Source organism: Lampetra fluviatilis, chromosome 7 (assembly GCF_964198595.1).
Source record: "Lampetra fluviatilis chromosome 7, kcLamFluv1.1, whole genome shotgun sequence".
Lineage (NCBI taxonomy): Eukaryota > Metazoa > Chordata > Hyperoartia > Petromyzontiformes > Petromyzontidae > Lampetra > Lampetra fluviatilis.
Genome location: NC_136281.1, coordinates 5,685,559 through 5,699,117, shown reverse-complemented (window position 1 = coordinate 5,699,117; position 13,559 = coordinate 5,685,559). Strand labels below are relative to the sequence as shown.

Below are 13,559 nucleotides of genomic sequence, written 5' to 3'. Positions count from 1 at the left end.
GATGTTGAGGGTGAGTGGTGATGATGTGTGGTGAATAGTAAGGGTGAGTGGTGAGAGTGAGTGGTGAGGGTAAGGGTGAGTGGTGAGTGGTCAGTGGTGAGGTTGAGTGGTGAGTAGGAAGGGTGAGTGGTGAGTGGGGAGGGTGAGTGGTCAGGGGTGAGGGTTAGTGGTGAGGTTGAGTGGTGAGTAGGAAGGGTGAGAGGGGAGGGTGAGTGGTGAGCGTCAGTGGTGAAGGTGAGTGGTGAAGGTGAGTAGTACGTAGTGAGGATGAGTGGTGAGTGGTGAGGGTGATTAGTGAGTAGTGAGGGTGAGTGGTGAGGGTGAGTGGAGAGGGAGAGAGTGAGTGGTGAGCGTCAGTGGTGAGGGTGAGTGGTGGTGGTGAGGGTGAGTGGTAAGCGTGAGTGGTGAGGGAGAGGGTGAGTGGTGAGGCTGAATAGTCAGGGTGAATGGTGAGAGTGAGTGGTGAGTGGTGAGGCTGAATGGTCATGGTGAATGGTGAGAGTGAGTGGTGAGGGTTCGTGGTGATTGGTGATTGGTGAGTGGTGAGGGTGAGTGGTGAGGGTGAGTGGTGAGGGTGAGGGAGATTGGTGAGGGAGTTTGGTGATTGGTGAGTTGTGATGGTGAATGGTGAGGGTGAGTAGTGAGTGGGAGTGGTGAGGATGAGTGGTGAGGGTGAGTTGTGAGTGGTGAAAGGTATTGTCAAAGCCCACCGGGCTTTGACAATACCTTAGTATCTGTGTATATATGTAAGGTTATTAAGACATATATTTTTCACCCGGGCAACGCCGGGTACTTCTGCTAGTAAAATAATAAATCACAACCGTTCATAGATAGTTTCTTGAAATGTGCAAGTGTTTTAGAAATATAATAATAAATCACGACGTTTCGGAGGCAACACAAGTCTCCGCCATCAGGTGGGACCGTCACACAGTAAATTTAGCTGTGACTTTACCGAAAAAACCTAAGAGTATGAATCCTTGCAGTCACGAAAGCTTCAAATCTAGAACTAAGACTTCCTGCAAAAGTCCCCCAGTCAGTCTTAGCTTTGCGGGAGGTCGCCCTTTGTCCTCTGCTGCCCCCAACCTGAAACTTCCTTCCACTCGCCATCTGTGCATTTGATTTATTGCCCCCGTTCCGGTCCAGGCTTAAGAGCTTCCGTGTTTATTATTATTACACACTTTTATTTAACTCACTCTGTTGTTGTTGTTCTTGTTGTTGTCGTTGTTGTATCCTCAAATCTTGTAACTCAATTTTTACCCACATCCCAATGTGATATCGACTGCAAACTTGGTATACTTATGTCATACTGATGACAATACTATATTCTATCATTAAAAAAACATATTTTAAAACATTATTTTTTAAATGTTATGTTTCGGCTTGGGTCTAATTGCCCATGGTAAACTGACGTTGGCTGTAATTGGCCACGGTCCCTTACGTTATGGCAAGCTTCGGGGGGCCACTTCCTGGAGTCGTGGAGTTTTTCCATTACTAGTACGGTACATTTCATTAAAGCGTGTTTTTTAAAAAGTTTTTTAAAATATAATTTTCTATCTCAACCAACAGCCTCTCTCTCTACCTGTCAGTGATGTGCGGTGAGGTCAATGGTTGGGGAGGCACTGGCTAGTATCAGAGCCAGATTTACACACATATGAACCCGATCGAGGTAGCTTCAATTCACCATTCAATTGGCAGGTTGCACAATGACGATTGGTTAGGCGGCCCTATGTTTCATATTTCATATCAGCATTCTTTACAACACGCGCACACAGATGAGTTACGTATTCGATTCACGTTTTATAGGCGAATGCAGTTCCACTATTCATACTCATTCGACACAAATTAAAATATATATTGCATGGTCTTACCTTTACTTGTAAATGAAGTCCATTTGCCTATCCTTCTGGACAAATATGTCAGTGGCTCTGCCTCCCCTGCCTCCCCTGACCATACGTCCCTGATACCTGTATAAAATAAATCTGAACCAATGTTTCTGTACATCATCTTGATAAATGGTTTAATTTAGTAGCTATATGAATGCAAATTGTCGTGTATAAAACATGAGACTACCGCTTTATTTTCCTGCCATGAGGTTACGTTAATGACAAACAAGATTCGTTTTGTATTTCTCATGGGTCATCTTTGCTAAAGCATTCCCTTCATGTTTATTGCTCGACATATGTTGTAGTAACTATAGAATAAGGTCAATTATGTAATTGTGACTATAAGTTGGTCTTAATTATGTATACACTGTAAACTAATAAATGTGCATTTGCAAGTATTTTTTTACTGCAAAAAAGATACATCATTTAAATATAGAATGTAAAAAATTTGCAGCATATTATATAGTAGTTTGTTTTTACAAGTGCTACAGCATTTGAAACTGAACTTGGTCCAGAATGTTTCACATTTGAAAGTTTCACACTCAACACAAATTCAAGGGTGTTTAAACAATACAAGTGAAAGAGCCATTGTTTCTCTCTGCCACAGACTCCATAACTCTCACGTGATCGCAGAAAGGAGTCAAAATAGAATTACACAATGTACAAACGTTATGTATGTGCACGCAGTCGCCTAGGGTACAAATGACTGAGATGTCACAGATGTCAACTCAAGTACAGCGTGTACCGGCAGCGCGGTTTTGTTGTTGTTGAAATAGCGACATAAAATCTAACCAGAAAACTATAGACAGACATATTAGCAGACAGATATCACCAAGATACATAGCGAGAGCAACACAGGTAACAGAGAGGGGTGATCGTCTCTGTGGGGTGGCCTTTGTCGTCTCTGTGGGGTGGCCTTTGTTGTTGTTGTTGAAAAGTTCACGATTCCCCCTTGCATCACGCACGATGGTATGTCCCTATTCAATGACCTGAAACACTCTGCAAAGGTGACATGACAAATAATATTCTTATAAAGTATGTAAAGCTTTGCGCTCATCGGCACCGGCAGTACTTAACAAAAGATGTTCAAAGACTATGATGTACCGTGCAACACACAAACACAGTAGCTTTACGTTTGTTTTGTGGCGTATCGCATTGTTTGCAAAACATGGTAATTGTGTTCTGGATATTATTGATTTCTTTAGTCGCCATTAATTAGAAGCAGATTTTTTCCAGCGCTGCTTTTCATGTTGACTAGCAGCCCACACATCAATTGGAAGTGATCGTCCATTCATCCGTCCCTCCAGCCAGCCATCCACCAAAACTCTTAAAATTATAGTGAAATTACCTGTCATTATTTTGTACTAAACATGGAATAAGCAAAAGTATGCAGGTGTGACAGTGGCGGCCATGGGCACACTAATTTATAATTGTGAGTCTTGATTTGTTTACAGTGGCAATTTAAAATATTAAATTGTGGTACATTTAAGAAATGCTTCCTTTCAGCATTTAAAATAGTTTTTTGTTGGCAATATATTATGTCAGATGGTAGCCAGCTACAAAAAACATGTTTTTAAAGGTACAGTTACAAATCTCACCATGTTCAAAATGCTTGAATTCTTACATTTGCTAATCCTCAATGAGGAAGACACGTAGATACAGCAAATAATTACATACACAGCCTAATGTACCATTCTTGACGACCCCTTGTAAAGACCATTGCAAATTCTGGTAAAAAAAATCAATTAGACATATAACAGTATTAATTTGTCAATCCATGGCTGGATGCGTATCGGTCATGGAGGTTGTTTGACCATACTTCACGATGCTGGTCAGTGTAAGTTGGTAAAGAGGGGCCCAGCACCAGCTCAGATATCACCTGCTACTGATGTTTTAGCGGTCGCCGACAATCAAACTCAGATTGCTTGGTTTGTAGTGAGCTATTCAATCTGCCAGCACCCCAGGTAGACGGATGGTCGACCTTTATTTATAACCAACATAAGAGGCCATTGAGACTCGAAGTCCTATTATCAAGCGAGACCTGAGTTGCCAAACAGATGGTGGAGATGTGCATATCTGTGTATCAACATTGCACTTAAGTACTGAGGCTTGGGGTACATCTCAACAAGCTATGAGTAATGAAGAGTCAGAACCCAGTCACACTAACATATGGCATCGTAGGCAGCAAATAATAACAGCACGACAGCCTAAGATCCTTATGATATATATAAACATTTAGCCACATTCTGAAAGTACCATTCCCAATTTCTAAACTCCTGCATCCCTTATGTGTTGTATGCAATTCAAGGTACTGTCACTATATGAACACATTTCCATCAAAACAAAGAGACTGCGTGTTGATTCACAGGCCTGTAGGTTTTGGGAAATCATTTCAGGAATATATCTCGATTATAATTAAGTTTAGAAAGCGGTGCACAAGTTAAGATTAGGGTGCTGCTTTGTATGGTGGATCAGTTTATTCGGTTTTCACAGCACAAATACGGAATCCGTTCAAATCAAGTTGCGAGCCAATATGTTCACTGTGTAGAAACTATGCAACGTACGTAGCCCCGTGTATTGTTTAGGGTGCAGTGAGTTGATGCACCTGTGTGTGAGCGCAGACCAATTTGGTCAACGGATGTGGGATATAAAAGGAGCTTGCAATTTAGCGCTTGGATTCAGTGAGTGGTTGGGTGGAAGCATCATTTGCATCTTTTGCCAAGAAATATATTACAACCAAAAGTAAACTTGATCTCAAGAACAATAATATGCAAGGCCCCCAAGGGATCATGGGATTCCAAAGACAATCACAGAGTACTGGCCCCAATCCAAAATTCACTATAAGCACTGTTACAATTTAGTTGAATGTTGCTTAACAGATCTTGTATGCCCAGCCTCAACAATTTCAGCTGTCAAGCCGCTGAAGTTATGGGGTGCAAGAGTCACGCACTGTGTGCATGAGTTTCAGCCACAGCATGCCAATGAGAGGCAGGCATGCTCCCTTTACAACCCTTCTTAATAATTAACACATGCTGAATTAAAAAGCCGAAGACACCCACACATGCAACATGGGTACAGAATGTAATAGAGTATTTCTTTTTGACCCTTTGGTTCATGTTCCACCCTGTAATTGATATTCGTTAGTCTGGCATTTGTTTATTAAAGTCCAAATTTCCTTAATGCATCTATCACGCAACACATACTGTTCTATTCCTTGCAACTGCGTTACTACAAGTATGCAGTAAAGCGTTATTATTAATATTGTCTGTTTTTGGTTGTTACTTTCATTCCAATACCACGTAGTACATTTCAATCATGACAGTACATGACTGCAACTGCAATTCCATCCGGTAAACGCTTATGAATACAAGTGCCCTATGGGAGGGCTACATCCAGCAGTGGATTAATCATGGCTGATGATAATGATATAAATTAGTTTTTATTAAATTTATCTTCTTGGTTCTTTCGGTAAAGTCACGTAGAAGGGAAATAATGAAATAATAAAAATTAAACATTAAAATACAATTGTTTTATAATAAAATAATAAAAATAAAACATTATAAAATACAATTGTTTTATTTTTATTATTGTATTATTTCCCTTTTACGTGACTTTACCGAAAGAACCAAGAAGATGAATCCCTGCAGTCACGAAAGCTTTAAATCGGTATTAAATCTATTTTCATGTTTTTTTTAATGAAAATGCATAGGACAGCGGCTCAATCATACCGCAAGTTCCAGCAAAGTCAGACACATAATTTCTTCCACAGTGATTTTTTTATTTAGAACACATTTGAAATGCTGTACGTTGTTTATTTTGTATGCCCAAAACTGATCTTTTGTAAAGTAACATATAGCAGATGTTTTGGTAACATGCTTGGAAATAAGCCAACATGAGTTATTTTTTTAATATGTGGTTTCTAGCACCGAGCCAAGACGCAGAGCGTATGTCTGCCCATCTGTACGTGCCAATAGGCAGCTACACATTTACCGGGAAGTGTTGCAAAGGCCTGTTTCATGAAACCTGTCTAATTCCCCACATTTGCTAAAACAGCCAAAGTGGTTGTCAAGCAGAAATGTTATTCAATCACCACATGTCTGCTGTAAAATAAATATATTGTCCAAAATGTGTTTCCTGTGCAGTATTATCCTATACGGCCTATATAAGTGAACCACTCCACTCCTTCTCACATTCATAGTGGGTACAAACAAGAATAATGTAATAATGTCCTTTATCCAGAAAAACCACACCGAGTCTCAACATTATTTTCAGACTTTTACAAATGCATCATCTACCAACCCTTGCCTCCAATACGATCACAATTGTGCGCAACCACAGCCGACTCAAGGTAAAGTAATGCACATTCCTGGCTTCTTGGAAACCAACAAGAATGGAAGATAGCCTTTAATGCAGGGAGAACTGTTCCATAGCCACGAGGGCAAGGAGAGATCGTCTTGGCTTATTACATAGATTAATTCACTCTGAACTCCATTGTTCTTTGGCTAACGCGATCATTGTTCCCTTTTAAACGCTCTCCCTAAACACTGTTGAGCAGAGCCTCTAAAAGAACAGTATTACGTCCTTCACTGGAATTGCACAACATGTTCGGATTCTAACTCATCTGGTGTACATTGATCATGGGTCACATGCATAATAATGCCTTTCTGTTGACGGAAAGTACGACTAAAGGGCAAATTGCAAATGCCAGTAGACATTTTGCAAGTGGCAACTGCAATTTGGCTGCGATTCTGGAGGCTTTGCTCCAATCTTATTTTGGCATATACTGTCACATAGTGGGTTTTATGTTGACACAAGGAACTCCTGTCACTTGCATAAAAGGGTAAAATATGAATTGAAGCTTTGCCTCTCGTGGTTTTTTTTTTACACGATGGACCTCAGTGGAACATCAGCATCATCATCGCTACGCTGAAGACTAAAGACTGCATTGGCAAAAAAGACACCTGGCTACTACAAAAGTGAGTGTACCGCTGTTGAAGTTTCAGTCATGTTTATGTCCTAGAAAGTTTCATGGGATTATGTCCTCATTGCAGGAGAGTACTCGGTGAGCTGCCAGTGTTTAACGAAAGAAAAATCTGCTACAAATTTTGGCCAGTCTGAAATATGGCAAACCTCACAAGTGCAGAATGTGTTAGAAAAAAAGAGCATATTTATGGAAAATTAATTAATAACCAATGAAAACACCATCAGCAACATTTTGGGATCTTGTTTTTCTATACACCAAAACTAGTATCCCAGATTATAAGCATACCACAATAGTGTATAGCTGCTGAATTAAAACATTACAATTTAAAATGACGAGGATGCAACAGTGTTGATAAGTGATTAATAAAGCCCGTCACTAACTTATACCGCCACAAGGTATTTTCGTCTGCACTTTAGGCATATTACGTGACAGCAAATTTAAGTAAAAAAAATAGAAAATCGACAACAGTGACTTTTGATTGCATGAGTTTTGTACTTACAGTGTAGACTTCGACACCCGTTGGGTCAGCGTTTCCTTCTGCGTTATGCAAGTACTTTACACAACAGCAGTACGACGACAACAACAATAGTGTAAACATACTTTATATAAGTTTTCTAAGGTGTCCTTCCTTTTTTTAAGCCTTACTTTTGCATGCATTAATATGAATTATTTTACCCATATCTAATTGTTAAAATTGGTTATAAGTACTCTTATTCGACTTACTGGTTGAGCTTAAACAATGATAATTAGCGCACTAAACACTTGTGACGGTGATAATTGACTTTGATGGGCTAAGTCAGTTGGTGGCGGGTTTTACAACAGGAATTTAGCCAGATCATTACGCGGCCTTACCCAAAAAACTATTTTGAATTAATAGTGTCTGCAAAAACCCCTGTTAAGTTATTTTACTTATGTTCTTTAAAGTTACGTACAACAAGCTGACAAAACAATTTTGGTTATCTGTTGGAAGGACGCCATTGTAAAACACATCACAGTATGTATAGATAGGGAGGTTATTAAAGATGGATCAGGATGGAAATCATGAAATAGAGAGGTGGACAAAAATATCTTGGAGTGCTTTTGGAAAGCGGAACATAACGATGAAAATGTATTTTCTAAACTAAGAGTTTTCAATAAATGCATATCACCTGATATGGAATAAATATGGACATTGACAAAGACCGTGAAACAAAAGGAAAAAAATGCAACAAAAGGCATGTCATGTGCATGCTTGGAATTACACGGAGGCACAGGAAGGATCAAAAAACACGCAAGCAAGAGACATCGTATTGACTGTTAAGAAAAGGAAGTGGACTTGGGCAGTGCACTTCATTAACAGGGATGATGACCGAGGCCGAAACTAGCAACAAAGTGATCGTCAAAGGAGAGAAGACACCCAACGTTACATTCGCAGTGAGGTGGAGGAACGAGTTCAGCTTGAGTGCAGAAGCTAGATGTATTCTTCTTCTTGGTTCTTTCGGTAAAGTCACGTAGAAGGGAAATAATAAAATAATAAAAAAAATTTACATAATAAAAGACATTTCTTTTAATTACTTTATTATTTCCCTTCTACGTGACTTTACCGAAAGAACCAAGAAGATGAATCCCTGCAGTCACGAAAGCTTTAAATCGAAATTTAGATGTATTCTTGTCATGTGAGACCATGGGAGATGGTGATGGCTTGGAGAGACCTTCATCCAGCAGTAAAGAGACCATGGCTGTTTATGATATAAATATATCCTATAGCAAGACTGCCTCACACCATGTAAATGTGGTATTGCCAACACTGTGGGGCAGGACCGACAACTAAGATGAGCATTAACTAAAGCTAATTTTCATACTAGCGTTAGCGTCACTAAGTGCGCTATCATGCAATAATGTGGGCATTTCCAATCAGAACTCTAAAGGATAGCCATGCAACATTATCTCTTATTAAAGCATGGCCTGCCGAAGTTGACATCACAGAACTATTTCTGAGGTCCTTTGATATTAGATTGGATGCTCCATTAGATGCTACACCTTCTCACATGCCTGGATAGAAAGATGTTCATCACATACATATTCAAACTATTGTTTGTACAAAATATTTGCTAGTTGCTAATACTTTTTTTACATTTAACATTTCAATGTTGTGCCCATGCAAGTTTAAGTTTGCTTTCAGGTCCAAGTATTTAAATGCCAATCCAGTACTCTGTATATGCTAAATTGATGATGAATGACGTATCTGTGTACTGACGTTAGCGTCACTCATCCAGATCTACCATGGACTTAATCGAACACGTGGTGCCGGCTGTCAGCTGCCTGGTGGTCGTGCTCGCCCTGCCGCTCAACCTCGTGGCCATCTACATCCTCTGTGCGTGCATCAAGAGGAAGTCCTCCACCACCGTGCTGATGATCAACCTGGCCGTAGCAGATGTCCTCTTCGTCTGCTGCCTATTCTTCATCATCCCGTACTACTTCAAGGGGAACGTGTGGGTCTTCGGACTTTTCCTCTGCCACTTCATCTACACGGTCTTCTTTACGACCACCTACGTGAGCATTTTGTCCGTGATGGCCCTCTCTGTGGACCGCTACTTCGCCATCCTGTACCCCATCAAGTCCAAGGTGTGGAGGAACAAGGTGTGGGGCTGCATGGCGAGTGCCATCACTTGGGTGATAGCATTCATCCACGTTGTGCCTATGAACGCGACCAAGATGATGAATATCAACACAGATCACAACACGAGCGAAGCCTCCTCCTGCTGCGATAATTTCGCCCCAGATGACCTGGAATTCATAGCGAGACTGCGGTTAGTGCTGTGCATTACCTTGTACGTGTTCCCACTGTTCGTCACATCCTACTGCTACGCCTCCATCATGAAAGTGCTCCTCTCCAATAATGTGCTCAACATGGGGCAAGAAAAGAAGACACGTGCCATTAGGCTGATCATAATTACGATGCTCATTTATCTGTTTTGTTTTGGTTGCTACAATGCTACGCATGTCATCGGTTATGTTAACCACCTTAACTTATGGTGGCGCCCGCTGTCACTTGTGTTCAACACTCTCAACTGCATGTTGGACCCTCTCATTTACTACTTTGCCTCAACAACTTGCCAGGAGGTGCTCAAAGAATACTTCACTAAAAGAACACAGTCCAGCAATGGCAACGAAGCAACTCTAGCGACCTAGAGTGGAACGCAAATGGATATGCTTCACTTAGATGCAGTCTCAGTGTGTCGCAAGCATCAATGGAAAAGGTAATTTTCTTCAACCGAATGAATCATCACTTTCTTCCCCATGATGACTTCGTCCATAGATCTTAACTGGTAAAACAAGCAGCTCGCCAGTTGGACTGCTGACAATTGTTTGAAATGTCAATCTTTGTGTACTGTATTTATGCACATATTTTTGTCTATTTCATAAAACACCAAAAACGATGTTTCCCTAGTTCTTGGTTCTTTCGGTAACGTCACGTAGAAGGGAAATAATAAAATAATAAAAATATAACATAATAATGTAATGTTTTCTTTTTATTACTTTCTTATTTTATTATTTCCCTTCTACGTGACTTTACCGATAAAACCAAGAATATTAATCCCTGCAGTCACGAAAGCTTTAAATTGAGATGTTTCCCTTAGTTTATACTGATGTGGGCTTTTACCACAACGAGTTAATATATGAGGTTAGGGTAGGCTATGTGGGGGAATATCACAACCAGAAACACCAGCATGATGTTCCAATGACCTCGTGGTGTAACGAATTAGGGGGGGGGGGGTGGAGGGATTATACTCATTGCAACCATATTTTTAAACATATTTTCTGTTGTTCGACTTGGTTAGTAAGGGCTAGTCCACAACGGCACGTATGTAATTCTAGATTTGAAGTTTTCGTGACTGCAAAGATCCATACTCTTTGGTTTTTTCGGTAAAGTCACGTAGATGAAAAATGTAAAAAAAAAATGAAAATAACTAATTTAAATCACGACGTTTCGGAGGCAACACAAGCTTCCGTCATCAGGTGGAACAGCCACGTCTGTATATGGTCATTTCAAAGCAGACGTCTCAAGTCTCAGGCATTTGGGGCGAGACCCGTGCATTTAATGTGTATCACACAAAACCAACATTCATGCATTTCACATCTCGTGAGAATTGGTACGCTTAGGGCGCCTCGAAAGTTCCACCCGGTAGGTCTCACACCGCCCACTGGCCAAACGCACGCATTGCCCATCTTCTGGAGAAACAACTGCATGGCAACGTTTAACGTCGTTGTGATGCCGGTCCACCTTTAAATACTGCCCAGGGTAGGCATATTTTGACGTGTTTAAAGTTGTATCCCTTCAACAGGAATTTTTGATTTGCTGGGAAAACTTGTAGTATGTGACTTTTGTTCTGACAATTTTATCTTGAACTTTGCAACCTTCTTTATTAAGACCTTTAATCATTTCCATCGGTTGGTACAATGACGATGCCATAAGGAAAAAATCTGAGGTTGTAAATATTTTCTCCATTTTACGTCAATGCCTTTATTTCTCCAATCCAATTTTTTGCAAAACATCTTCCAATGCAGCTGTGAATAACTTTGGCGAAGATCTTCTTGCCCGCCTCTCTTGCCGATATAGTTTGTTGCATTTCTCCATGTAAACTCAGTATAGATTTCTTGGTTTTGCTTATATAAGGGGCCGTCCATAAATGACGTCACGCACCTGGGGGGGGGGGCTCAGACATTTGTGACGATGTGTGACGAGGGGAGGGGGGTTGAGAAATGTGACGTCACATCAAAATGCGCAACTTTCAATAAATATAGACAAAACACGTTCTACTTAATTAAATATACTTTTTAACAAATGTTTTCTACTAAAACATCAGAGTACAGCGCCACATTAAATACGCACTACAATGGCAATAGTTTAAAGCGATTTGAAGCATGTTTTATTTTTTGGGGGGGAGGGGGGCAGAACTTTGTGACGTCATATTTTAGGGGGGAGTCTGACTTTATGTGACGCCGTGTGACGAGGGGGGGGGTTAAAAATCGTCCAAAATCGCGTGACGTCATTTATGGACGGCCCCTAATAACTGCATACATTTTCACTGAATCGAATGGGAGAGTACCATCTACAGCTACCAACCACCAAGCGACAACGTGGTCTGGCATATTTGTTTCCGTTTGATTTTGGGCAAAATATTTAATAAACTTATTAGGTATATCCTCAATTACTGGCAGCATATATAATATCACGCGTATGATATGCGGTCAAAAATTGAGGATTCGATAAGTTTGGTAAATGTATTGCTAGAGATCATACACATATAACTAAATACGGCAACAAATAGCGTACGATATTTAGCTACACATTGGCTGTGCTTGCCAGACCAGAGCTATCGACCGCACTATTCAACCATTGAACATGCTGCAAATGATATAGCTGCGTGGTTTGTTGTTGATTCAAAAGGCAGCAGTATAAAATAGGCATTGAGATGCAGAATTTGTTTTATATTTTTGATAATTGAACATGTTTAATACCTCTTGATTTGTTTATTTCATGTTGTTAATCATTGACGACACATAAAATAAGTGATTTGATATGTTGTCGTTAATTTAGAATATACAAAATAAGTTGTGAATTTCTATTGTCCAAAATTAAACATATAAAATAGCAACATATATCATGCCACATACATGAGCTCTTTTGAGGACTACATACAATGTGACTTCGGTGCAATCGATAAGGTGTGCTGGTATATTAGTTATATAAAGCTCAAGATTCATGTATCGAGATGCGCGTGTACACATCTTTCAGTTTTCAGTTTCATTTATTTGGTATAGCCCTGTGAGCCATTCGGCTCTTGAATCGGGTGCAACCGCAACAAACAAAAAACAAAAACATGAACAAGAAAACATCTTAAAGTGACTATGTGACTACGTGCAAACAGAACATCCAAGAAAAGACCGCAACATATTGCAGAAAAAGCACCGTACACCAACGCTGTGTGCACAAATCCCAGTGGGATGCAAGTCAAACAACAACCACAAGACAACTTAGATTAAGGCCATCAGTTTAACTCCGTACTACAACAAACAAACATGGCCACACCAAAAAATGTTTTCGAAATCACCAAAATAAAGCCATAAAAATCTAAGTGTTAAACTGGGTCCGCGTAACCCCCTCCAGCCACTAGAGGCCGCTGCATCGGGAGGGATGTCATTTGTTAGCATCCTAATACCTGAACGGCGAAGGCGCTTGGGAGGCTTTCATCCCGGGGTGAATAGGTCACGGTTGTTGATGATCAAACTGTGATTGGGCAGTATACGACTACTACTATGGTTCAAGCAAGCCTGACTGCTGATGAGACACTGTACGTCGAAACTGGTCCTGTGTTCATCTTCTTGGTTCTTTCGGTAAAGTCACGTAGAATGGAAATAATAAAATAATAAAAATAAAACATAATAAAATAATTCTCACAACGTTTCGGCCACAACGCGAGCAGCCGTCCTCAGGTGAAGAACTAGTCTGTCGAGAAGACAGAGTCTGAAGTCTCTCCATTCTACGTGACTTTACTGAAAGAACCAAGAAGATGAATCCCTGCAGTCACGAAAGCTTTAAATCGAAATTTGGTCCTGTGTTGCTTGGACTGAACCAATACGGCTGCAATTACGCACTCTCAAGAGGTCACGGTGGTTGACTGGAAGTGGATGGGACAGACGTACGAAGG

General features: G+C 40.4%; 1 protein-coding gene across 1 annotated transcript; it reads left to right on the top strand.

Moving 5' to 3' along the window:
• The first annotated feature begins 9,129 nt into the window (after window positions 1-9,129).
• Window positions 9,130-10,038, top strand: LOC144933251 (proteinase-activated receptor 1-like). The gene has a single exon (XM_078857929.1). The coding sequence runs from the start codon at window positions 9,130-9,132 to the stop codon at window positions 10,036-10,038; it is 909 nt and encodes a 302-aa protein (XP_078714055.1).
• The last annotated feature ends 3,521 nt before the right edge of the window (window positions 10,039-13,559 follow it).